This window comes from Natator depressus, chromosome 25 (assembly GCF_965152275.1).
Source record: "Natator depressus isolate rNatDep1 chromosome 25, rNatDep2.hap1, whole genome shotgun sequence".
Taxonomy (NCBI): domain Eukaryota; kingdom Metazoa; phylum Chordata; order Testudines; family Cheloniidae; genus Natator; species Natator depressus.
The window spans coordinates 13,592,423-13,617,632 of record NC_134258.1 but is presented as its reverse complement, the minus strand read 5'-3'; the positions used below and the strand labels follow the sequence as shown (position 1 = coordinate 13,617,632).

The window sequence follows — 25,210 nt, the reverse complement described above, 5'->3', positions numbered from 1 at the left end:
TCATGCTGGCGGGAGGAAAGAACAAATCACAGGGCAGGGAAAGGGACCAGGGGGTTTAATAAACACAACCCAGGGGGCAGACAGCCCCGAGAATCAGGTGCAGGTGCGGGAGGGGGCTGTCCTCTGCCTTCTGTGCCCCCAGCACACCCAGCTGTGCCGCTGCCCCTCAGTCCTGACCCCCAGCCTCCTGGGCTCCCCCCCGAGACCTCTGCCATTGCCCCTCAGTCCCAATCATCAGCTTCTCCAGCCCCGAGGACAATTGCTGTGGGAACTAAGCTGAGACTGGCAATCTCATCGCTGCCGAAGCGGATCGCAGACCCAGCTCCTCCCGCGCCCGGCGTCTCTCAGTTGAAATATCCCCTCGCTCTTCCCACAACGCCGTGCGGGCGCCCCGGCCCCTCACTTCCCAACACAGAAGTCCCTGAAAACAATATCCAGGATCTCCTCGGCGCTGACTCGGCCCGTGATCTTCCCCAGGTGCCTGCGGGCCAGTCGCAGCTCCTCGGCTGCCAGCACCAGATCCAGGGACTTGTAGCCGTGGTACCGGCCCAGCGAGCCAAGGCAGCTGGTGAGGTGGAGGCGGTGCCGTGCCTGCGTGAGGCTCGGGGAGCCAGCCAGAGGGTCGCCGCACCTGGCAGATGAAAGGAGGGGTCACACCCGTAGCCCAGCTCACTTAGGAGACCAAAGAGAAGCTTCGAGCAGGTGGTGGCACTGCTGCTCTCTGCATCGCTGTGTGTCACAAACCCTGTACCGCTCGCAGCTGATGGCGATTCTCCTCTAGCTCCTAATCCCGCTGCCACCGGAGCGGAGCCCTAGGGCGTCACCAACCTCAGACACTATGTGCACGGGGCCGGTCTTCCTTTGCTGTGGAATGGCAGCAAGGAAACTCCCTGTGGAGGATCCACTCCCATCATCCAAGGTGTTAAGGCACCGTGAATGAGCCAAGGTGCCTTAACAGCTCCATTTCCAACCCTCGCAAAGCCGCCCCCCCTCCCCCCCCGCCCGAGCTGGGATGAGGGCACAGAGCAAGGCTGAGGTCCAGCTTCGCCGGTGGGAACCGCTGGAAAGCGGAGGCCTCTCAAACCTCTCGCCAGTTCTAGCTATTCTGGGTGTATTCCACACATCCAACCCGCTAAGCAGTTCCGTGATCTGAAGGAGGCCGTGCTCTCGAGTGGACGGAGCACTGGGCTGGGGCTCGGGGAGCTGGGCTCTATTCCCAGTTCTCCCATTGCCTGCTGAGTGACTGCACGTGCGTCTCGTCCCTCTGTGCCTCAGTTTCCCCTCCCAGCCTTTATCTATTCAGGCTGGGAGCTCCGTAGGGCAGGGCCTCTCTCTGTGCAGTGCCTGGCACAGTGGGGCCCTGATCGCACCTGTGGCTTCCAGGTGTTACTGGGACACTGATAACAGACAGCCACAGTATGCGTTTGGGCCTTGCCCCCCGCGGGGAACGAGGCCCCGCTGGGCTGCGAGCCGCGTGGACACGGATGGGATGCAGCTCAGCCACTGGCTCTGAAAGGCTCCGGTGGTTAGAGCCAAGCCAGCAGCTGAGTTAACACCCCAGAGAGTTTGCAGCATCTTCCCCAAATTCCAATGTCAACAGATCCCCTCAGCCCCACTCCCCGCCCCAGACAGCGCCCCCTGCTGCCAGGGGGCATCACCGAGTTCTCTGTCACAGCAGTCACCTGGGACAAACCTGGAGCCCAGCCCATGAGATGCCTCCCCACCCCCAGGCCTGGCCTAGCTTGTCCCACCCACCCCTGCCCCTCATATCACACATGCAACCCCACCCCGCCCCTCAATCCCGACCCCTGGGAACTCACATCTGCTCCAGCTGTGTCCCCAGCAGGCTCAGGAGGCTGTCCACGCCCTCTCCGGTCTTGCAGGAGAGCAGGCAGGCGGGGGGCAGCGCCCCCTGCCCACAGGCTCCCAGCAGGGCCCCCCCACGCCCCTCCTCCAGCAGGTCAGCCTTGTTCAGGACCAGGATGCAGGGTGCCCGCTGGGCCGGTGGTCCGGGCGGCAGGACGGCTCGCAGGGCATCAGCAAAGCGCCCGGGCTCCGGATCAACGTCCACAGCGGCCAGCACGGCCAGCACCACGTCCGCTCGCTGCAGCCTGCGGGGGAGAAGGGCCATGACACTGGCCACCGAGACACACCCCCCCTCCCATGCACACCCTGGGAGTGCTGCCCGCTGAAGAGGGGGTGCTTGCTCCGAATGGATGGCAAACATGGGGTTAATGGTACCAAGCGGGCACTGAGCATGACTCCAGCCTGCCCCGTCACTGTGCCTGCCCCACACCCGGAAAGGGACATGACCCTGCCCCCCCCCCCCACAGCCCCTGTGAGCAGGTCTCGGAATCTGCCCCACAGTCAGTGCCCCCCCCACCAGGGAGCCTGAATGCATGGGACAGAGAGAGGCCCAAGCCGCACGCCCTTTGCCAGGGGGCACTGATGATGTCTCGGGTGGGGCCGGGATGGGCCTGGCTCACGGGAAGGATCCGGCTGTCTGTTTAGCGCCTGCCTGACACCCCGCAGGCCACGGCCAGAGAGGGCCAGCCCCATGCATCCGGCCCCCAGGGACCCGCCGGCCCGGGAGAGCCAGCAAGCAGGGGCTTCCCAAGGGGAGGGGTTGTTTGGCAGGCTGGCTGCCCGGCAGCGGCTGGGAGGGGAGCCTGCATCTGGGCTGTGGGTCACTGAGATGTCAGCTCAGCAGAGCAACACGGACCTTACAGCTAACGGGAAATCACTGCAGCTCAACCCTGCTGGCGCCCCCCCGTTCCGACCCGCCGCTCCCTGCTCTCCCAGCCCTGCCGGCGCCCCTCAATCCTGACCCACAGCCCCTGCTTTCCCAGCCCTGCCAGCGCCCCTCAATCCCGACCCACAACCCCCTGCTTTCCCAGCCCTGCCGGTTCCCCTTAATCCTGACCCACAGCCCCCTGCTCTCCCAGCCCCCTGCTATCCCAGGCCTGCCGGCACCCCTAAATCCCGACCCACAGCCCCCTGTTCTCCCAGCCCTGCCAGTGCCCCTCAGTCCTGACCCGCAGCCCCCTGCCTGCCGGTGCCCCTGAGTCCTGACCCACAGCCCCCTGCCTGCCGGTGCCCCTCAGTCCCGACCCGCAGCCCCCTGGTCTCCCAGCCCTGCCGGTGCCCCTCAGTCCTGACCCACAGCCCCCCGCTATTCCTGTTTCTCAGAGCAAAGCCGCCGTGAGGCACACGACAGGGCCACGAGGAAAGGCCTCCGGCTGCCTTTTCACCCGCCCCCAGCCAACACCTGCCTCACCTCTCCCGAGCTCGGCTCACACCCTCCCGCTCAACGACGTCCTGGGTCTCCCGCAGCCCAGCCGTGTCACTCAGCACCACGGGGTAACCGCCAATGTTCAGCGCTGACTCCACCACGTCCCGTGTCGTTCCCGCAACGGGGGACACGATGGCCGCAGGCCTCTGGCCTAGACAGAGAGAGCGAGGGGAGAGCGGGGCAGTTACGCGGGAGTTCAGGGACCACGCTGGGAACAATCGGTGGGGAGGTCTGTTGCTAGGAGTGAGACTGGAAGGAGGAGCCCTCAGCACAGGGGTGCCGCCCCCCCCAGACACACCTTCCCTGGCCCCGAGATCTGGCAAGGCCTGGGCCCCCCACCTCTCCCAGGGCCCTCGCCAGGGGCTGCTCTGTGAAGAGTCATCCCATGAAGCCAAAGGATCCCCACCTTGTACGCCCCGAGCCTGGGCCTAGCCTTCCCCTCCCTCAACAGGGCACCCTCTGTACGGCCACCTCCCCCCATGGAACAGGTTCCAGAGGCATCTTGTGGCCGTCAGGGCCCGTAACTGGCGAGGCCGGGGGCCCAAAGGGACAGCTGCAGACATGTGGGGAGGCCAGACCCAGCAGCTCCCTGCCGAGTCTAACCCATTCAGGGGGAGCACCCCCAGCCCCCGACACCAGTACGAGGCCACTAGTCCTTCATGCTGTCGCTGGGGGGAAGGCGGCCGCGTCACCCCCATGCACCTCCTGGGGTCCTGATGCGCTGCCAAAGCCAACCCATTCAGTCGGGGCTAAGCAGCCCCTGGTTACACAAAGATAATGAGCAAGAGACTCCCTGCCCCATGACAGCACCCGGCCCAGCGGGGACTCATGCTGCCATCTAGTGGGCACTGGGGAGCTTTCCCGCACGTTTCCTAACCCCGGGGAAATCGGGACGGTTTCTCATTAGCAATAACAAGCGACTCACAAGCCCAGATAAGTAGGTGGAGTCCCCACCCCTGGGGCTCGTGCCCTGATCCAGAGCCTCACCCTGACCCTGTCCCATCGCAGCCACTCATCCAGCCACATGCTACCAGCGCAGGTCCCGAGCCTGGGGCGCGTGGGGCCCAATTCGAGCAGCGCCGGGCACCTGCAGTGCTGGCTCCAATCAGCAGGAGCTGCAGGGATCAGCACCGCAGAGAATCAGCCCCAGGTGTCTCCAGTTGTGTTGTGCCCTGCCCCCAACAAACCCAAACCCTGGGGAAGCCAAAAATCAGTGCAGGTTTTAAGGACTTTGGCCCCAGGACCAAATTCTGCACAGGGGTGGGGGGAGCAGCAGAATCAGCCCCCACGGCTTTGGTGTCTGGGGTGCAGAGGAAGGAGGCGGCATTGTAGCTCAGCGGCCAGTGCATGTTTTGTGTCGCACTCTGTACCGGATCCACAGAGCGTGGGAGTCTGGCCCAGCCCCCTGCACAGATCCGGCTGTGGAGCCTGGTGCTGTCGGCTCTGGAAGCCCCAGTCCAATCCCTGGCATCGGCCATGACACTATAATGAAGACCCTGGTGCTGGGGCAACTGGCATCCGTGGCACAGATGCTGGCCCAGAGAAGCCAGGACTGAATGGAGAGTGAACTCCCCCCAGCAGCGGGCGGTGGGAAGCTCTCGCAGGGCCTGTACCTGTTGGGTGAATTAAGGGCCCTTGTCCTTGGCTGTCCAGCCAGTGCCTAATCCCACATGGGACTGAACCATCCTCTGGGGTGGGCAAGGCACCGAACGACTGGGGACACCAAGAGCTGTGGATGGAGGTTCGCCTGCCCCGACTCACACAGGAGGTTAAGCAGGCTGCTCTTGCCAGCGTTGGTGGGGCCAGCGATCACCACGTGAACTCCTCCGCGCAGCCGCTCCCCGCGCCGCCCGTCCTGCAGGTGTCCGCTCACCTCCTCCTCCAGCGTCTGCACAGCAGCATCCACTGAGACCGGGGCACCGGGTCAGCACCCCAAGAGCAGGGAGGAGAGGAAGGAACAAAAAAAGCAAAGTGAAATGAAATGAAAACACAGCACAGATGAAGGGACCCCAGCAACGCACTGCGGCCCCAATCCGGCAGTCAGGCCCGCACAGGGGACAGCTGCCTGGGCAGGCTGTTATCATTTCATGCATTACTGTAGCACCTAAAGAAAGACCCCACCCAAGAGCAGGGCCCCATTGAGCCAGGCGAACCTCGCCAGAGAGCGGGGCTCCCTCCTGCAGACACAATCTCTGCCCCACAAAGCACTCAGTCTGGAGGGACAAAGGGAGGACCGTCACCCCCCACCACACACAGCATAAATGGAAACGGAGACCCAGGGTAGATTAAGTGACTTGCCCCAGGCCACACAGGGAGTCTGTGGCAGAGCTAGGACTTGAATCGGACCAGTCCCAATCCAGTGCCACAACCAGAGCAGCGCTTCAATCGACCACCAGTTCGAGGGCTCAGGATTTAGATTTTGGTATGAAATCAAGGGGAGTTCACCAAACTAAACAGGAACCGAGGGTATTTTTCAAGAGTTCCAATTAAAACAGGCTCCCTCCCCAGTATTTAAATTATTTCCCCTGCTGTCATGGAAACGGGGCCACAGCTGCTGTGTGGTGCCCTGTGAAACTGACCAGGGACAGGATGAAACTGACCCCTGGCCAGCAGAAGGGTTGGGCACCTTTCGCCCCAGTCTGCTCTGTGGCACAGAACAGGGCCATGACTGGATCATGGCACAGCCTGTGTCGAACCAACGAACCAGATGGCAGCAGAGGAAATTCAGATTTCCAAGAAGCCTTTGCAATTTAACACTCCAGGGCGTCGCAGACAGAGATCTGCAGGGTCCTAGAAGTCATGGCCCCAGGTCACTGCTGTCCGAACCCATGTCGTCATTCACACCAGCCCAACCGAGCGGGGAACGCTGCCACGGCAGCATCTTGCCCCTGCTTCGCCCTGGCGCAAGGGACAGCGCAAGGTGCAAGGCGCGGGCGGACGCTGACCCTTTAAGGGCAGGCCAGCACCACTCACCTTGAGCCAGCACCCCCTCCTCTAGATTGTCATCTTCGCTGAAGTCGATAAAGGCTTCTACATGGGCCAGAGCCTAAGGGGTGGAAAGGGGGACAGCACGTCGCGAATTACAGCCCCGATCCTGCCGTCAGGTCAGACTCCCGCACCCAGGCTGAGCCTCACCTGGCTCCAATGGCAGGATTTGGGGTCTATCTTTGCTCCCCCAGGGTCCCTCCATGTTCAGCAGCGACTAGCAAACCTGAGCTCAACAGCCAGAGCCCAGGGACCCTTCTCCGGCTCCCGCAGATGTCTTAACCTCCTGGGGTGCAGGGGTCTCTTACACCAGGCCAGCTACTTCAGTGACCCTGTGAAAGCCGCTAACGCCTCGCCCTTAGCTAGCGCTTCCCTCCTGGGAGCTCAAAGCAGGGTCAGTACTAGAGCTGGGGACACGGAGACCCAGAGAGAGGACGCCACTCGCCCAAAGCCACCAACGGAAGCGGGGTCAGAGCGGGGAGCGGAAGCCAGGACTCCCCAGCCCGCTCCTCAGACACCCCATCGGGAAGCCTTTCACATTACCCCTTGCACTGCGGCGTTCTGGCCTCCCAGAAAATGCCCCGGGCGGGCACAGGGTGGGCGTGTTCAGATTCTAACCGTGTCTGCGGATGGAGTCAAGTGCTGCCAAACGCAGCCCTTGGGAACATGGGTAATACCGCTTGGTGCAAGAATATTTAACCCCTCTGTGCCCATGGAGCTCAAAGGAGGGCTGATACCAGCACCCCCATTACAGATGGGAAACCGAGGCCCGGAGGGATGAAGTGACTCAGCCAGAGTCACACGGAGTCAGGGACAAAGCCAGGAGTCCCCCCTTCCAGCCCATGACCCTAGCCACGTTGCCTCCCTTTGCTCCCAACATGGGCATTCAGGCCTCAGTCAGGGTTTGGGGGAGAGGGGGACCTTGCCTTGGTGAGCTCCTCACTCCAGCGTTGGTACAGCTGCCCCAGCTCCCCCTCCATCTGCCGCAGCGCCTGCCTCCTCTGGGCCTCCGTCTCGGCGTGGATCAGGTCCCCCAGGCCCTCCACCTCAGTCAGGCCCAGCTTGCCATTCTGGAAAGCTCGCTTGGTGAACTCGCCGGGGTCAGCTGGGCGCAGGCCGGGCAGGCGCCCTAGAAAAACCACACGCAGCAAACCTGAGCGGGGGCCCCCCGGGGCATCGCTCCTCATGCAGTCAGGCAGGGCTAGGCAAGCTGCCCCAGTTCTAGGAGACAAGAGCTCCCCAGCAGGAGAATCAGTGCCTGCGGGGGCCATATTCTGGGGCCATGCAGGACCCCTGCCCAGCCCCCACTGACAGTCACAGGCTCCAGGCTGCTCTACCTTATACTCGGGGTACTGAGATACACAGAACAGCCGCAGCACGCTCTGGCCATGCCCCCGATGCCTGGGTGAGGGCCCCAACGCCAGCTCAACCCAGCCAGGGCTTGCCAGGGCCCGTTTCTCCCCCTCCAAGGCCCAGAACGCAACAGGAACAGAGTGACTGAGAATCCAGGACGGAGAGAGACACTTACCCAAGGCCTGGAGCACGCCGCCCACCACTGCCGGCCCCCCGTGGACGTGCAGCTCGGAGCAGTCCTCCCCGGTGAAACTGTGGGGCCCTGCAGAGCACAGAGCCCATCAGAGACTGCGCTCCCCGGGGACAGGGATAGGGCATTAGGAACCACTCTTTCACGCAGAGGGTGGTGAAGCCCTGGCATGGGTCCCCTAGGGAGGGGGTGGAATCTCCAGCCTAAGAGGTTTTTAAGGCCTGGCTTGACAAAGCCCTGGCTGGGATGGTTTAGCTGGGGCTGGTCCTGCTCTGAGCAGGGGGTTGGACTAGATGACCTCCTGAGGTCTCTTCCAACCCTGATCTTCTCTGATTCTCTAACACGTGGCCCTTGGGTGGTGGGGGAGGGGAGGAGCCACCCAACCGGGGTGGGCACGGGATGAAACATTAAAGAAACTCTTTCTGTCTCCGTGCTGGTGTTGTCAGGACGGGACACAGGCCCATCAGCTGGAATGAGGACGACGGGCTCACGTGCTGCCGGGAAGGGACAGACAGCTGAGACTAAGGACAGCAGAGGAGGAATCAAAAGCTCCATCTGCAGAAAAGAACCAGACAGTGACTAGGGATGGAGAGGGAGGAGGCCTCTCCTGAACGGTGCCTTCACACGGAGCCTCATCTACAGATCGCTTCCCCCCACCCCTAAAAGGCAGCCACCTCTGGCTGGAGCACAGCAGCTTGCCTGACAGCGCCCAGCGATGGTCTGCAAGAGTTCAGCAGGGAGCAAAGACGACTCCTCTGGCCAGGGCCTCAGAACAGAGTTAACGGCCCTGCTCTTGCAAAACGTGCCAGGGGTATCCCAAGTGCTTCGGGTCTGAGCTTGAGGGGCCAGAGAGCCAAGGGCCCCATGCTGGGGCACTGGAGTCTGTACTGGCAAAGGGAAGAGTCACCCACACCGTTCCCTCGTTCCACCCCTGAGGCAAGCAACCAGCCCAACCCTGCCTGGCTTCCTAGCGCAGAGATTATCCCAGCCCCCGGAAATCCAGCCGTGTGTGCCACGCAGGCTCAGCAGCATGGTGCTGTCCCCCTCGGGACGACGGTCTATGGCTACAGAGGTTGAGCTAAGGCGCCCGAGTTCGTTAGCTCAGACAATAGAGACTGGTTTCAGAGCAGCAGCCATGTTAGTCTGTATTCGCAAAAAGAAAAGGAGGACTTGTGGCACCTTAGAGACTAACCAATTTATTTGAGCATAAGCTTTCGTGAGCTACAGCTCACTTCACTGGATGCATTCAGTGGAAAATACAGTGGGGAGATTTATATATAGAGAGAACATGAAACAATGGGTGTTACCATACACACTGTAACGAGAGAGTGATCACTTAAGGTGAGCTATTACCAGCAGGAGAGTGGGGTGGGGGGAACCTTTTGTAGTGATAATCAAGGTGGGCCATTTCCAGCAGTTGACAAGAACGTCTGAGGAACAGTGCGGGGAGGAATAGTTTTACTTTGTGTAATGACCCATCCACTCCCAGTCTCTATTCAAGACTAAGTTAATTGTATCCCATCTGCAAATTAATACCAATTCAGCAGTCTCTCGTTGGAGTCTGTTTTTGAAGTTTTTTTGTTGAAGAATTGCAACTTTTAGGTCTGTAATCGAGTGACCAAAGAGATTGAAGTGTTCTCCGACTGGTTTTTGAATGTTATAATTCTTGACGTCTGATTTGTGTCCATTTATTCTTTTACGTAGAGACTGTCCAGTTTGGCCAATGCACATGGCAGAGGGGCATTGCTGGCACATGAAGGCATATATCACATTGGTGGACGTGCAGGTGAATGAGCCTCTGATAGTGTGACTGATGTGATTAGGCCCTGTGATGGTGTCCCCTGAATAGATATGTGGACACAGTTGGCAATGGGCTTTGTTGCAAGGATAGGTTCCTGGGTTAGTGGTTCTGCTGTGTGGTGTGTGGTTGCTGGTGAGTATTTGCTTCAGGTTGGGGGGCTGTCTGTAGGCAAGGACTGGCCTGTCTCCCAAGATCTGTGAGAGTGATGGGTCGTCCTTCAGGATAGGTTGTAGATCCTTGATGATGCATTGGAGAGGTTTTAGTTGGGGGCTGAAGGTGATGGCTAGTGGCGTTCTGTTATTTTCTTTGTTGGGCCTGTCCTGTAGTAGGTGACTTCTGGGTACTCTTCTGGCTCTATCAATCTGTTTCTTCACTTCAGCAGGTGGGTATTGTAGTTGTAAGAATGCTTGATAGAGATCTTGTAGGTGTTTGTCTCTGTCTGAGGGGTTGGAGCAAATGCGGTTGTATCGTAGAGCTTGGCTGTAGACAATGGATCGTGTGGTGTGATCTGGGTGAAAGCTGGAGGCATGTAGGTAGGAATAGCGGTCAGTAGGTTTCCGGTATAGGGTGGTGTTTATGTGACCATCACTTATTAGCACCATAGTGTCCAGGAAGTGGATCTCTTGTGTGGACTGGTCCAGGCTGAGGTTGATGGTGGGATGGAAATTGTTGAAATCATGGCGGAATTCCTCAAGGGCTTCTTTTCCATGGGTCCAGATGATGAAGAGGTCATCAATATAGCGCAAGTAGAGTAGGGGCGTTAGGGAACGAGAGCTGAGGAAGTGTTGTTCTAAATCAGCCATAAAAATGTTGGCATGCTGTGGGGCCATGCGGGTACCCATAGCAGTGCCGCTGATTTGAACGTATACATTGTCCCCGAATGTGAAATAGTTATGGGTGATATATGCCATCATGTGCCAGCAATGCCCCTCTGCCATGTACATTGGTCAAACTGGACAGTCTCTACGTAAAAGAATAATTGAACACAAATCAGACGTCAAGAATTATAACATTCAAAAACCAGTCGGAGAACACTTCCATCTCTTTGGTCACTCGATTACAGACCTAAAAGTTGCAATTCTTCAACAAAAAAACTTCAAAAACAGACTCCAACGAGAGACTGCTGAATTGGAATTAATTTGCAAACTGGATACAATTAACTTAGTCTTGAATAGAGACTGGGAGTGGATGGGTCATTACACAAAGTAAAACTATTTCCCCATGTTTATTCCCCCCCGCACTGTTCCTCAGATGTTCTTGTCAACTGCTGGAAATGGCCCACCTTGATTATCACTACAAAAGGTTTCCCCCCCGGCCCGCTCTCCTGCGGGTAATAGCTCACCTGAAGTGAGCTGTAGCTCACAAAAGCTTATGCTCAAATAAATTTGTTAGTTTCTAAGGTGCTACAAGTCCTCCTTTTCTTTTTGACAATAGAGACTGGTGCTTGTTTAGCTCAAGAAGTCCCAGGTTCAGTCCCTGCAGCTGCTGCCCCAGCGAGGGGAGCGCGCAGCATCACATGGGAGGGCGGCCACTGAAAGGGGACCCATGGCCAACCCCACAAAGGGGATCGGCTCGTTGGTAATTATGGTATCAGTGGCAGCCATCCCCAGTGCTCTCATTGCCAAGGAGGTCAAGCCCTGCACGGACTTTACCTGGACTTAGCCGCAGGAAAGAAAGGCTCCCTGCAGCTAGGACTATCTCCACCCTTCAGCGTTTGACAAAGAACCGCTCACGCCTGCTAGGAAACCCTCAGACAACATCCTCTTTGGAATTCTGCCCGGGTATCGTGTGCTTTCTGGGAGGCTCCACTCTATAACCCCAGAGGCCACCTGTACCAGGTGTTTACTCCCCACTGAGCTGCGATAACACAGCCGCTCACTGGCAGCCTTGTGGGACTGGGTGGGGAACAGATGAGGGAGCAAAGATCCTGTTTTCAGACCAAAGTACTCAATAATAGGAAAGCGGGGAGGGGGGGAAGAGTGGGTACAGCGAATAGGCCGGAGCATGCAATCCTGTTTGTAAATGCCATAAGAAACCCATAACCTCTCTGGAGCATCATGGAAGCACCAAAAATAGAGCCGGGATCTTCCTGCTCCACAAGCTCTTGAGCTAAAGGAAAACTCCCCATTAGCTGTTCTCGGTATAGGGCTTATGATGCACAGAGCTAAGCAGTTCCGATTCCATCGCGCGCGCACAGGGCAAGACGCCACCAGAGTTGAGAGAGAGGTTGCAGATTTATCAGAAAAAAGGAAAACCCATCTCACCTGCCACATCTCACAGGCCAGCAAAGGGTGCGAGGCTGCAGGGTGAACATACCCTCCCAGGGCTAGCGTGGCACTGGGGCAGGACAGGCCGGGGGGGCAATGCCTGCTCTGGTATCTAGTGTCTGCACAAAGCCAGGCAGAAAGGGAGGTGCTACCCCACTGCCAAGTGCTACGAGCCTCCATTTCGGGCCCGATCCTGGAATCTCTCTGCTTGCAGAACCCCAGACAAGGTCAGTGCAAGATCCGCTGGGAGGGTCAAGCCCAGGATGTCATTTGGCAGGAGCTCACCCTTGGGGGAGCGACCGGGAGAGCGGGGACAGTTCTTTAATGACCAGGAGAACACAACTGGGAATCCACCTGGTAGTGGGGGGTGGGAAGGAGGAGAGATCCCCATGGGAGAGAGGGGCTGTGAATACACAGGCATGTGCCTACAGGGGGCTGGGCTGGACACCTTGCTGCAGGTTAATGCTGGGAACTGCAGACGGGCGAGCGAGCGATCCGATCTAGAAGGGGCTGCAGGAGCACACGCAGCCTGCGCAGGCAAAGCTGACCAGCGGCAGGGGTCCATTTTGGGGGAGCTCCCACCAATGAGCAGTTTCCATCCAGCTACTGAAGGCAGCAAGAGCCAAAGCAACTGTTATGGTTTGCAGCACAGAATCAATATCCCCCGGCATCTTCACTCCCCATGTGAATCCGAGGTGGGAACTGCCCAAAAGACCCCCGGGGTGCAAGGGCTGGGCACCGCGGCCCTACAGAGCCTGCTGCAGCCTTCAGCTCTAACCTGGGAACCAGATGACCAGGCCCCTGTCCAGAGTCTCCGCGGAGCTGGGGTCAAGGATCCTCCGCAAGGCGACGGCTCTAGGCCGGGGTAGCTCCTGCTGTCCAGTTAGACTCCGCAGGGCTGCCCCGCTGGCGGGGCCGCTGGTCCGGACCACAGCCACGCCGCATTTCCCACGGCCCGAAGACAAGGCGAAGATGGTGTCTCTCTTCCCCGCAGGGCAGCGGAGCCGCTTGACAGCCCTGAAAGCAACCCGAGACAAAGCCCAGAAGTGAGACTGCCCCGAGCGACGGGCACAGGGGCAAGAGAGTCCCAACACCCACATCTGCTCAGTAACCCACGGCTGGATACAGCAGCAAAGAGCCTCTCCTACCCCACGAGCAGCACCATGCCATGGGCCAGGTGCATTGTGGGGTGATCTTAGCACCTTCCGCCGAAGCACCTGGTACCAGCAGCTGCCAGCAGACTCAATGCACCACGGCCAGACCCAGCGCCCTCATGCCGACGCTCCCCACCCCTGCCCTGTCATGCAAGAGGCTGGGATCTTCGCTCGGGCCGGTTCCAACCGTCCCCTCCAATCCCCCTAGGCTGCAGCAAGGGCTCCTGCCAGGCCAGGGGAAACCGTCGCGGATGCACAAACTGCTCCACCCGGGCAAGCAGATGCCCAGGCACGAGCAAAGCGACTGTTGCTGTTTACTCAGCCAGAGTGAGCGGGGAAATGCCAGGGACTGCAGGCAGGCCCGTGTGTGCCCCTGTATCCGAACCCAGCTGGGACGGGACTGCACGGCCCCGAGTCACAGACAGCAGCCACCCGGGGCCTCGCAGTTAGGGGACGGCCCTGGCCAGGTCCGCAGAGAGAATCCCCATTAGCGGTTTGCCGCACGGGGTCTCTGACACACCTGAGCAATTCAGATCCCGGCTACTGGCGGCCCGTGGGCCACAGGCTCCTGACCCCACGGCAGGAACCCCAGCAACGAGGCAGAGGCCACTGGCTCCAGGTCACGCAGCCAGGGGCAAGCCAGGGCAACGGCAGCCGATGCCACCGGCGGCGGCTGCGCCCCAGGGGCTGACCCCCCCCCCGCACCTGAGCGCAGCGCCGGACACGGGGTTCAGCGCCGCAAATAGCTTCCTCCACGTGCCAGGCCACATGGCCCCCCCGGCAGGGCGCAGCCACAGGGGGAGGGACGTGAGCGAGCCCCCGCCCCCAGCGGCGCCCCCTCCATCCGCCCGACACGCGGGGGGCAGCCGGCACCGCGCCCCGGGGCTCCTGCTCCCGGAGCAAGCGCCGGGAAGCTGCAGAACCCGCGGGCCGGCCTCTGCCAGCACCTGCCGACGCGCTCGGCAGCCTCCAAGTGTGGGCAAGAGGCCCCGCCTCGGCTGCACACGGATTGGTCAAGCCCCAAGAAAGGGGCGGGCCGAGGCTAAGTACCGCCTCCGGGCTGGGTTTTGGGGAGCCGGCTGCCCCCGGCCCTTTCCCTGCCCGCTTGCGAGGGCTGGGGCCCAGGGGAGGGCAGCTGGCTCCCAGCCCTGGGATGAAAAGGCCGGAGCGTCAATCCACTACTTCCCTCTTGCGGTGACAGAATTTCTGGGGTGATGCTAATTTAGCCCCAGCACCCAGGATCTCAGCTCTGCGCCGTCGAGTGGGGGCTGGGCCCGGCGTGCATCGGCGTTTGCACCTGCTTGTGCCCTCTGCACGAGGGACTCCGAACCCCCCCGTGCAGAAGGCCAGGAGCCACCTCAGCGGGGAGGCGAAGGCGCAGTGTGGGAGCGTTGGGTCGTCCCTGCCCCTAAATGAAAATACTAGTTTCTGGTGTCGTTTTAAAAACGAACAGACCCTCTAGCTGGAGAAAGAAAGAGATCTGCCGTTGATCTCATGTGTTTCGCGGGTGGTGGGGAGTGTTCCCCTGGGAAGAGACCGGAGTGAATTATTTATTGCAGTGAACTGGTAGATCCAGGAAGCTTTCTAGATCATCATATACTGCAAAACAAAATGACCTCATCCACCCCCAGGGCAATCCCACCCTCCTGGATGACTCCCTGTGACTCAGTGGCACTGCCCCAGGATGCAGACACGGCTGCCCCGAAGGGGAAAAGGACACGAGACAGGGCAGGTTGGTGCATGGACTCTGGAGCCAGGTCCTGAGGAGGACTCCTCTCCTCTTAAGGCTTTTTCTAGGCTTAAATTTAAATGTCAGACACTGCTTGGCCCGGAAATCATGTCCCATTGGCTCCCAGGGCCCAGCATCAAGCTGCTCCCTAGCTAGCCCCCCTCCTCACCCCACTAACCATGTCTAATTCCCGCCACCTTCTGCATCCCCCTATTGACCCAGCTGCTCCCCTTTTTCAATCTTTTCTTTCCTTCTTCCTGGGATTAAGGGCAGGAGGTTTATTTAGCGCGAGTCACTGGGTGGAGACGAGAGTTTCTCATTCACCCCTTCCCTTCCTGCCTCCTCTGCTCCACTATCCCGCCTGCTGCCACGGTGGCTGTTCCCATGGGCCATTCAAACCGCAGTGGGGTGTAGGTGCCCCACCCGCTGCATGGGGCTGGCCAGGTGAGCAGGGCTGGGCCAGCCCGGAGCTGGTCAATTGCGAGGTCAAACAGAGAGGGCAACTCACTGCATGTTGTCCTGCCCTCGGCACAAGAGACGAGATGCCACCATCCAGCCTCGCGAAAGAGGGAAAGCCAGAGACACGCCCCACGGGGGCCCCGACCTGAGCTGCATCCGGCAACTAGAGCCAGATGGTCTGACAGCACCCAGGCAGCTCTTGACAGAGAAGGAGACTCCAGGAGCATGTTACAGGGGCTCCCAGCCTGGCCACCCTGGATCTCCCAAGTCAAGGGAGGATCCCACTACCAGCCAGGGCTGCAAATGCCTCGGGAGCTGCGAATCCAAGCAGATTCTCTCCACCGCTCACATCCCCCAAGAGAATAAAGACAGTGGAGTTGGGAAGAAGCCGGGATCTCCGCTAACACTGGGCAAGGCAGAACAGAGACCTGCAGGACAGGACAGAACCCAGCTCTCCCCCTGCAGGGACAACAGTAGTCAGAGCTTGTGTCTGAGGATCAGGGAAGTAGCTGGGACTCCAAAGGTGTCTGGGGTAGGAAGACTGGTCCAGTGGGCACTAAAGTGGGGCTCAAGAACCCAGATTCCTTTTGGGCAAGTCCCCTAGGGGCTGGTGTCAGCATATGCTACAGCTGTGCCACTGTAACCCTACAGTGTAGACGCAGACTAAGTGACAGAAGGGGTTTTTCCGTCACTGTAGGAACTCCACCTGCCCAAGGAGCGGTAGCTAGCTGCGATTAGGTCAATGCAGCTACATCTCACTGGCAGAAAACAGCCAGGGCAACCAGTTTAGGTGTTCAGGGTCCCATGCAACTTAGAGAGCCCCAGAAGGCTCCAAGGTTTGTATTATTAAGGCTGCAGATCTGTCTCAGCCCAAAAAAAAGTCACAGTTTGCCCACGACTTTTTTCTGCCTTCGTGACTTGCCCCAGAGCACTGGCTCCGGTGTCCCGTCAAGTGGCCTGGCACCCTGCACTGGGCATTGCAACTTAGCGTCTGGGGTCACAGCATGGGTCAGGTTTGGTGCCAAACCTGAGTGGGATGGCAACTCCATACACCAGGCTGCAACGTCCAGAGTTAGGGGCCCGGCCCAGCCCTGTGGGGCACAGGAGCCTCTGCTGGGGGCGGTGAGTGCAGGGTTGGCATCCTCTCCCATCCTGCGCCCTGCTCCCCCGGCCTCCCCGCCAAATGGTGACAATTAGAGTTACAGAGCCGCGTGGGGAAGGGTACAGGGCTGCTGTGGGAGGGGGCCACGATCAAACCTGCACTGGGGCCCATCTCTCTGTTCCTCGCCACTGCTATGGCTCTCAGGGATGGGACTTGTTAGTACAGACCAGACCGTTATCTCCCCTGCACCTCCATCCCCTAGAGGTTCTGTGAGGACAGATCCATTAGGGATTGTGAAATGCCTAGAGAGGAAGCAGAGGAGAGAGAGAAAGGGCCATTCATACAGCGTTTTCTGCCCCTCCACAGCCAGGGCTGGGGATGTGCATTAGCTGGGATCTTCGGGGATTCCTCGGCTATTATCCAGAGCAGCCCCCATCAGCCTGGCTTTAAAGTGCTGACTCTTGGCTACCACACAGGCACCGATAAAATGGGGATCCAGCAGCCCAGAGCACCCAGTTGTGCTCTCCGCTCGCTGCTACACAACGCCCTGGTGCCCGCTGCGGGCTCTGGTGTCGCCTCTCGAAGGCTAGTCGCTCGCCGGCTTGGAAAAGGCGGCCTCCCGCAGCGAGCTGCATGTGTGAACCACGGAATTTATCTCCAGGGTGGTGGTGTGTGGCGGGCAGGAGGTGGAGGAGCCGGACCAGCCGGGGTGGGCGCTGCCTGCCCCCCCAGCCCTAGGACACAGGAGCTGCAGGAGCCCCTGGCCCAGCACAGAGAGGGAGCTCGAGGCCGCGCTGTCGAACTAGGGGCTGGATCTAGTGGTTACAAGAGGGCTAGGAGCCAGGACGCCTGGGTTCAATTCCTGCCTCTACCTGTACCCGCAGGTGAGACAGTGTCGTGCCTCAGTTTCCCCCTTGATATAGGGTCACTAATGACACTTTCCTACCTCCCAAGGGATCTATTCATTTGCCCTTTGTCCTATCAGTCCCCAGCCAGGGAAGGCCCTGAGAGGGGGTGGCTGGCTCAGATGAGCATTGTAGAGATCAGACCAGGGAAAGGCGGGATAAAGCCACAGTGCCATCATGAACTCCAATCCCAGGGAGATTTCCCCCCACGTCAGGACTTACTAGCGTTATTATAACTGTGTCCTGGCAGTAGGTAGAGGTCTCAACCGAGAGCTCAGGGTCTGTCTGTGCTGGGTGATGCCCAGACACAATAAGAGGCAGTCCCTGCCCCAGAGCCTTCCAGTCTAGATCCTGACTCGTTTAACCAAGTACATGGAGTCCATCCCCAGGCCAGGTCTTTCTGTGCAAAGCTGAGGAATTCTTGGCTAGAGGAGTGTTTCCCAAGGGAGACCGTGCAGCCAGCCCCACAAATACACCTCACCCCCCGCCATCCTAAACAGCAAGAGCAGGATCTGGGGTTCCCAGTAGAGGAGGGTGATTCAGGTGGCAGGGCCCTGACCCAGTTCCCTCCGCAGGCAGGTTTCACACATGTTTAAGATGATACACAACATACACACAGAGAGTATGTCTCATGCCCACACACAAACAGACACACCCCAGGTCACATGCACATGGTATATACACACAGACACACATGCAACCATCCCCACATCAAACACACCCAGGATGTGTTTCCCACACTCCCTATGGTGCATGTGCATACAGGACAGTCATGACACACAAATACACATTTCCATATATATACACCTCCCACATGTACACCCCCCCCCCCATAAAACATCCTATCATCAAAAGAGAAACTTATCTGCTAATATAGCCATTCTAAATAACTTCACACACTCTCTCACACGAACACATGCGCACACACTGCAGTTCCCCAGAAACCTTTTCTGGCACCGATCCCTCCCATAATAGGTCTGAATAATTCAGAAAGTTCTGGGAAAGGTTGCCCCCAGGGATGGGGGAAAAGAAAGCCCAAGTCACAGCTTACAGCGGCATTTGCTGACACTGAGGGCAGCACCCCTCCCCCCCGCCCCCGATGCCCTGCTGGAGCCCTGACTCCCACTCCCTGACCGGAGCAACTAGAGGAAATTCTAACCCCGGGGAGTGGGGGTGGGGTGGGGTGGGGTGTGGGGAATAAGCACACATGGCTTACTGTAAAAGCACAGAGGAACCCATGGGCTGCGGGGGCAGTTCTGTCACTGCTTGGTTTGTGGCACGATTGTCAATATTTGTTATGGCAGCAGGCCGAGAGATTTTGGTCTTTGATTAACACCTTCTTGGTCTGTCTGTCTAACCATGCCTGCCACACTCAGATGCCGCACCCAGAGAGGTCAGGAGCTCGGGATTGAGATAGATTAGACAGACTGGACTGGACTGGTGCCCTAGAGGGGAAAGGCCCTATACCCTGTCCCTGATCCCCCTGAGCCAGTCAGTCCCCGACCTGGGGTGGGATTAGAACTGGCACCCCCTACTGGTGAAAGGCTCCATATCCCATTCCCATGCACACACTCTTGGGGTCAGCCAGGTCCCCTGACCTGGGGCTGTACTCTCTAGAGAGGCGAAGGGCCCCATTCCCAATGGCCCCATCTTTCAAAGACCCAACCCCACTGAAAAAAAAATAAGCGCATAAGGGAAAAAGAATCCCCTTTGTGGGGCCGTACATCGTCTCGGTCGGATCTGGCGCCAAATATGCCGCACTAGAATAGCTGCCAACGAGCGGCTTAAAGCACTGAGGAAATTGGGCAAGACTTGCATTTGACACCAGCTGCGACAGCCACATTCTCGTAAATCGTGGAGCCTGCAGAACACGAACCCCCGGCTGCGTACCTGCGTATCAAAGCCAGCCCCACCTACTCCCTACCCCCATATCTACCCCTCCCACCTGCGTTGGAAAGCGCGACCGTCTAGGCTGGCAAGTACAGTGCGGGGTAATATCTACCTATGCCCCATGGCCTGTGCACAGGGGGCTGCATTAGAGCAAGAGATGGCAGTAACGGTGTGAGAGTCAGGCCTCTAGTGACTGATGGCTTCAAAAAGAGTTACATAGCGTGTGCCCCCCAGAATCTCCCCAGGGAGCTGCTGGGGGGACAGGGAGGTACTGAGTCATGCTACACCAGGGAATCAGAGAAGATTTATAAATGGATCTCTACAGATTAGCAAGGCATTCTGTAGCCCAGGTCAGGTTACCTGCATGTATTTCTGTGCTAGCCTGGCTCTAGAAATAACAGCATGACTCGAGGGCTGAAAGCAATCCCGGGTCACGGCGGGAATACCAAGCAGTAAGATTGGGGGTGGGGGGGGGGAAGGGGAAGTGTTGCCTGGTGGCTAGAGCAGGGGGACTGGGATTCAGGGCTTCTGGGTCCTGTCCCCAGCTTTGGGAGGGCAGTGGAGTCCAGGGGCGAGAGAAGGGTGAGGACTCCTGGGTCCTACTCCCTGCTCTGCCCCAAACTTTCTACTTCTGACAGTGGGCAAAAAACGGGGGTTATTATTGGAGGCGTAGAGAGCAGGACTTGAGAACTGGACTCCTGGGTTCAACTTCCATCTCTGCCAATGCTTTGCTGTGTGTGATACTGGGAAAGTCAGTTTCCCCATACCTCCCCTTTCATCCATCCCCCCCATACGTCCCCCTTCATCCACCTCCCCATACCTACCCTTCATCCATCCCCCCATACCTATCCATCCATCCCCCGCATACCTAGCCCTTCATCCATCCACCCCCATACCTATCCCTTCATCCACTCATCCCATACCTACCCCTTCACCCACCCACCCCATACCTACCCCTTCATCCATTCCCCCCATACCTCCCCCTTCATCCATCCCCCCATACGTACCCTTCATCCATCCCCCATACCTATCCATCCACCCCCATACCTACCCCTTCATCCATCCACCCCCATACCTACCCCTTCAGCCATTCCCCCATACCTCCCCCTTCATCCATCCCCCCATACGTACCCTTCATCCATCCCCCCATACCTCCCCCTTCATCCATCCCCCATACCTATCCATCCATCCACCCCCATACCTACCCCTTCATCCATCCACCCCCATAACTACCCCTTCAGCCATTCCCCCATACCTCCCCCTTCATCCATCCCCCCATACGTACCCTTCATCCATCCCCCCATACCTCCCCCTTCATCCATCCCCCATACCTATCCATCCATCCACCCCCATACCTCCCCCTTCATCCATCCCCCCATTCCTCCCCCTTCATCCATCCCCCGTACCTATCCATCCATCCACCCCCATATCTACCCCTTCACCCATCCACCCCCATACCTACCCCTTCACCCACCCACCCCATACCTACCCCTTCATCCATTCTCCCCATACCTACCCCTTCATCCATCCCCCCATACCTACCCCTTCATCCATTCCCCCCATACCTCCCCCTTCATCCATCCCCCCATACCTACCCCTTCATCCATCCCCCATGCCTATCCATCCATCCACCCCCATACCTACCCCTTCATCCATTCCCCCCATACCTCCCCCTTCATCCATCCCCCATACCTACCCCTTCATCCATCCCCCATACCTACCCCTTCATCCATCCACCCCCATACCTCCCCCTTCACCCACCCACCCCATACCTACCCCTTCATCCATTCTCCCCATACCTCCCCCTTCATCCATCCCTCCATACCTCCCCCTTCATCCATCCCCCCATACCTACCCCTTCATCCATTCTCCCCATACCTCCCCCTTCATCCATCCCCCCATACCTCCCCCTTCATCCATCCCCTACCCTTCATCCATCCACCCCCATACCCCCCCTCATCCATCCCCCCATACCTACCCCTTCATCCATTCTCCCCATACCTCCCCCTTCATCCATCCCCCCATACCTACCCCTTCATCCATCCCCCATACCTATTCATCCATCCACCCCCATACCTACCCCTTCATCCATCCACCCCCATACCTACTCCTTCACCGACCCACCCCATACCTACCCCTTCATGCATTCCCCCCATACCTCCCCCTTCATCCATCCTCCCATACCTCCCCCTTCATCCATCCCCCCATACCTACCCCTTCACCCATCCACCCCCATACCTACCCCTTCACCCACCCACCCCATACCTACCCCTTCATCCATTCTCCCCATACCTACCCCTTCATCCATCCCCCCATACCTACCCCTTCATCCATTCCCCCCATACCTCCCCCTTCATCCATCCCCCCATACCTACCCCTTCATCCATCCCCCATGCCTATCCATCCATCCACCCCCATACCTACCCCTTCATCCATTCCCCCCATACCTCCCCCTTCATCCATCCCCCATACCTACCCCTTCATCCATCCACCCCCATACCTCCCCCTTCACCCACCCACCCCATACCTACCCCTTCATCCATTCTCCCCATACCTCCCCCTTCATCCATCCCCCCATACCTACCCCTTCATCCATCCCCCATGCCTATCCATCCATCCCCCGCATACCTAGCCCTTCATCCATCCACCCCCATACCTATCCCTTCATCCACTCATCCCATACCTACCCCTTCACCCACCCACCCCATACCTACCCCTTCATCCATTCCCCCCATACCTCCCCCTTTATCCATCCCCCCATACGTACCCTTCATCCATCCCCCATACCTATCCATCCACCCCCATACCTACCCCTTCATCCATCCACCCCCATAGCTACCCCTTCAGCCATTCCCCCATACCTCCCCCTTCATCCATCCCCCCATACGTACCCTTCATCCATCCCCCCATACCTCCCCCTTCATCCATCCCCCATACCTATCCATCCATCCACCCCCATACCTACCCCTTCATCCATCCACCCCCATAACTACCCCTTCAGCCATTCCCCCATACCTCCCCCTTCATCCATCCCCCCATACGTACCCTTCATCCATCCCCCCATACCTCCCCCTTCATCCATCCCCCATACCTATCCATCCATCCACCCCCATACCTCCCCCTTCATCCATCCACCCCCATACCTACCCCTTCACCCACCCACCCCATACCTCCCCCTTCATCCATCCCCCCATTCCTCCCCCTTCATCCATCCCCCCATTCCTCCCCCTTCATCCATCCCCCGTACCTATCCATCCATCCACCCCCATACCTACCCCTTCATCCATCCACCCCCATACCTACCCCTTCACCCATCCACCCCCATACCTACCCCTTCACCCACCCACCCCATACCTACCCCTTCATCCATTCTCCCCATACCTACCCCTTCATCCATCCCCCCATACCTACCCCTTCATCCATTCCCCCCATACCTCCCCCTTCATCCATCCCCCCATACCTACCCCTTCATCCATCCCCCATGCCTATCCATCCATCCACCCGCATACCTACCCCTTCATCCATTCCCCCCATACCTCCCCCTTCATCCATCCCCCCATACCTACCCCTTCATCCATCCCCCATACCTACCCCTTCATCCATCCACCCCCATACCTCCCCCTTCACCCACCCACCCCATACCTACCCCTTCATCCATTCTCCCCATACCTCCCCCTTCATCCATCCCTCCATACCTCCCCCTTCATCCATCCCCCCATACCTACCCCTTCATCCATCCCCTACCCTTCATCCATCCACCCCCATACCTCCCCCTTCATCCATCCCCCCATACCTACCCCTTCATCCATCCCCCATACCTATTCATCCATCCACCCCCATACCTACCCCTTCATCCATCCACCCCCATACCTACTCCTTCACTGACCCACCCCATACCTACCCCTTCATGCATTCCCCCCATACCTCCCCCTTCATCCATCCCCCCATACCTACCCCTTCACCCATCCACCCCCATACCTACCCCTTCACCCACCCACCCCATACCTACCCCTTCATCCATTCTCCCCATACCTACCCCTTCATCCATCCACCCCCATACCTACCCCTTCACCCATCCACCCCCATACCTACCCCTTCACCCACCCACCCCATACCTACCCCTTCATCCATCCACCCATACCTACCCCTTCATCCATCCCCCATGCCTATCCATCCATCCACCCCCATACCTACCCCTTCATCCATTCCCCCCATACCTCCCCCTTCATCCATCCCCCCATACCTACCCCTTCATCCATCCCCCATACCTACCCCTTCATCCATCCACCCCCATACCTCCCCCTTCACCCACCCACCCCATACCTACCCCTTCATCCATTCTCCCCATACCTCCCCCTTCATCCATCCCCCCATACCTACCCCTTCATCCATCCCCCATGCCTATCCATCCATCCACCCCCATACCTACCCCTTCATCCATTCCCCCCATACCTCCCCCTTCATCCATCCCCCCATACCTACCCCTTCATCCATCCCCCATACCTACCCCTTCATCCATCCACCCCCATACCTCCCCCTTCACCCACCCACCCCATACCTACCCCTTCATCCATTCTCCCCATACCTCCCCCTTCATCCATCCCTCCATACCTCCCCCTTCATCCATCCCCCCATACCTACCCCTTCATCCATCCCCTACCCTTCATCCATCCACCCCCATACCTCCCCCTTCATCCATCCCCCCATACCTACCCCTTCATCCATCCCCCATACCTATTCATCCATCCACCCCCATACCTACTCCTTCACTGACCCACCCCATACCTACCCCTTCATGCATTCCCCCCATACCTCCCCCTTCATCCATCCCCCCATACCTACCCCTTCATCCATCCACCCCCATACCTACCCCTTCACCCATCCACCCCCATACCTACCCCTTCACCCACCCACCCCATACCTACCCCTTCATCCATTCTCCCCATACCTACCCCTTCATCCATCCACCCCCATACCTACCCCTTCACCCATCCACCCCCATACCTACCCCTTCACCCACCCACCCCATACCTACCCCTTCATCCATTCCCCCCATACCTCCCCCTTCATCCATCCACCCATACCTACCCCTTCATCCATCCCCCATGCCTATCCATCCATCCACCCCCATACCTACCCCTTCATCCATTCCCCCCATACCTCCCCCTTCATCCATCCCCCCATACCTACCCCTTCATCCATCCCCCATACCTACCCCTTCATCCATCCACCCCCATACCTCCCCCTTCACCCACCCACCCCATACCTACCCCTTCATCCATTCTCCCCATACCTCCCCCTTCATCCATCCCCCCATACCTACCCCTTCATCCATCCCCCATGCCTATCCATCCATCCACCCCCATATCTACCCCTTCATCCATTCCCCCCATACCTCCCCCTTCATCCATCCCCCCATACCTACCCCTTCATCCATCCCCCATACCTACCCCTTCATCCATCCACCCCCATACCTCCCCCTTCACCCACCCACCCCATACCTACCCCTTCATCCATTCTCCCCATACCTCCCCCTTCATCCATCCCTCCATACCTCCCCCTTCATCCATCCCCCCATACCTACCCCTTCATCCATTCTCCCCATACCTCCCCCTTCATCCATCCCCCCATACCTACCCCTTCATCCATTCTCCCCATACCTCCCCCTTCATCCATCCCCTACCCTTCATCCATCCACCCCCATACCCCCCTCTTCATCCGTCCTCACATACTTACGGCTCTGTTCATCCATTCATCCACCCCCATCCCTACCCATCCCCCACCTAAACCCATACCTACCCTTCGCCCCACCTACCTGCCCCCCTCCTCCCACCGACCCCCAAACCTACCCCTTCGTCCATCCCTCCCACCATTCCCCCCCATCCGTCCCCCTCCCCGCCGTCCCCCCAGAGTTCCGGATTGCGCTGGGGCGGCGGAGGCCAACCAGACTATTCAACCCGCCGCTCGTCGCGCCGCGCCTCCTTTGTCCCCTCCCCCGGCTCGGGGCGCGGCGGCCGGGCGCGCGAGGACCAGCGGGGAGCCGGAGCGGAGCCCCCATGGCGCGGCCCCCCGCGCGCCCCCCG

The 25,210-nt window shown here is 58.9% G+C and overlaps 1 protein-coding gene across 1 annotated transcript; it reads right to left on the bottom strand.

Moving 5' to 3' along the window:
- Nucleotides 1-191: 191 nt before the first annotated feature.
- On the bottom strand, nt 192-13,946 carry GTPBP3 (GTP binding protein 3, mitochondrial). The gene is made up of 9 exons (XM_074939214.1): nt 13,748-13,946; nt 12,667-12,905; nt 7,806-7,892; nt 7,204-7,406; nt 6,266-6,338; nt 5,054-5,197; nt 3,278-3,443; nt 1,821-2,111; nt 192-631 (listed from the first exon to the last, which is right to left on the bottom strand). The coding sequence occupies exons 1-9, from the start codon at nt 13,810-13,812 to the stop codon at nt 400-402; spliced, it is 1,500 nt and encodes a 499-aa protein (XP_074795315.1). The 5' UTR covers nt 13,813-13,946; the 3' UTR covers nt 192-399.
- Nucleotides 13,947-25,210: the final 11,264 nt, after the last annotated feature.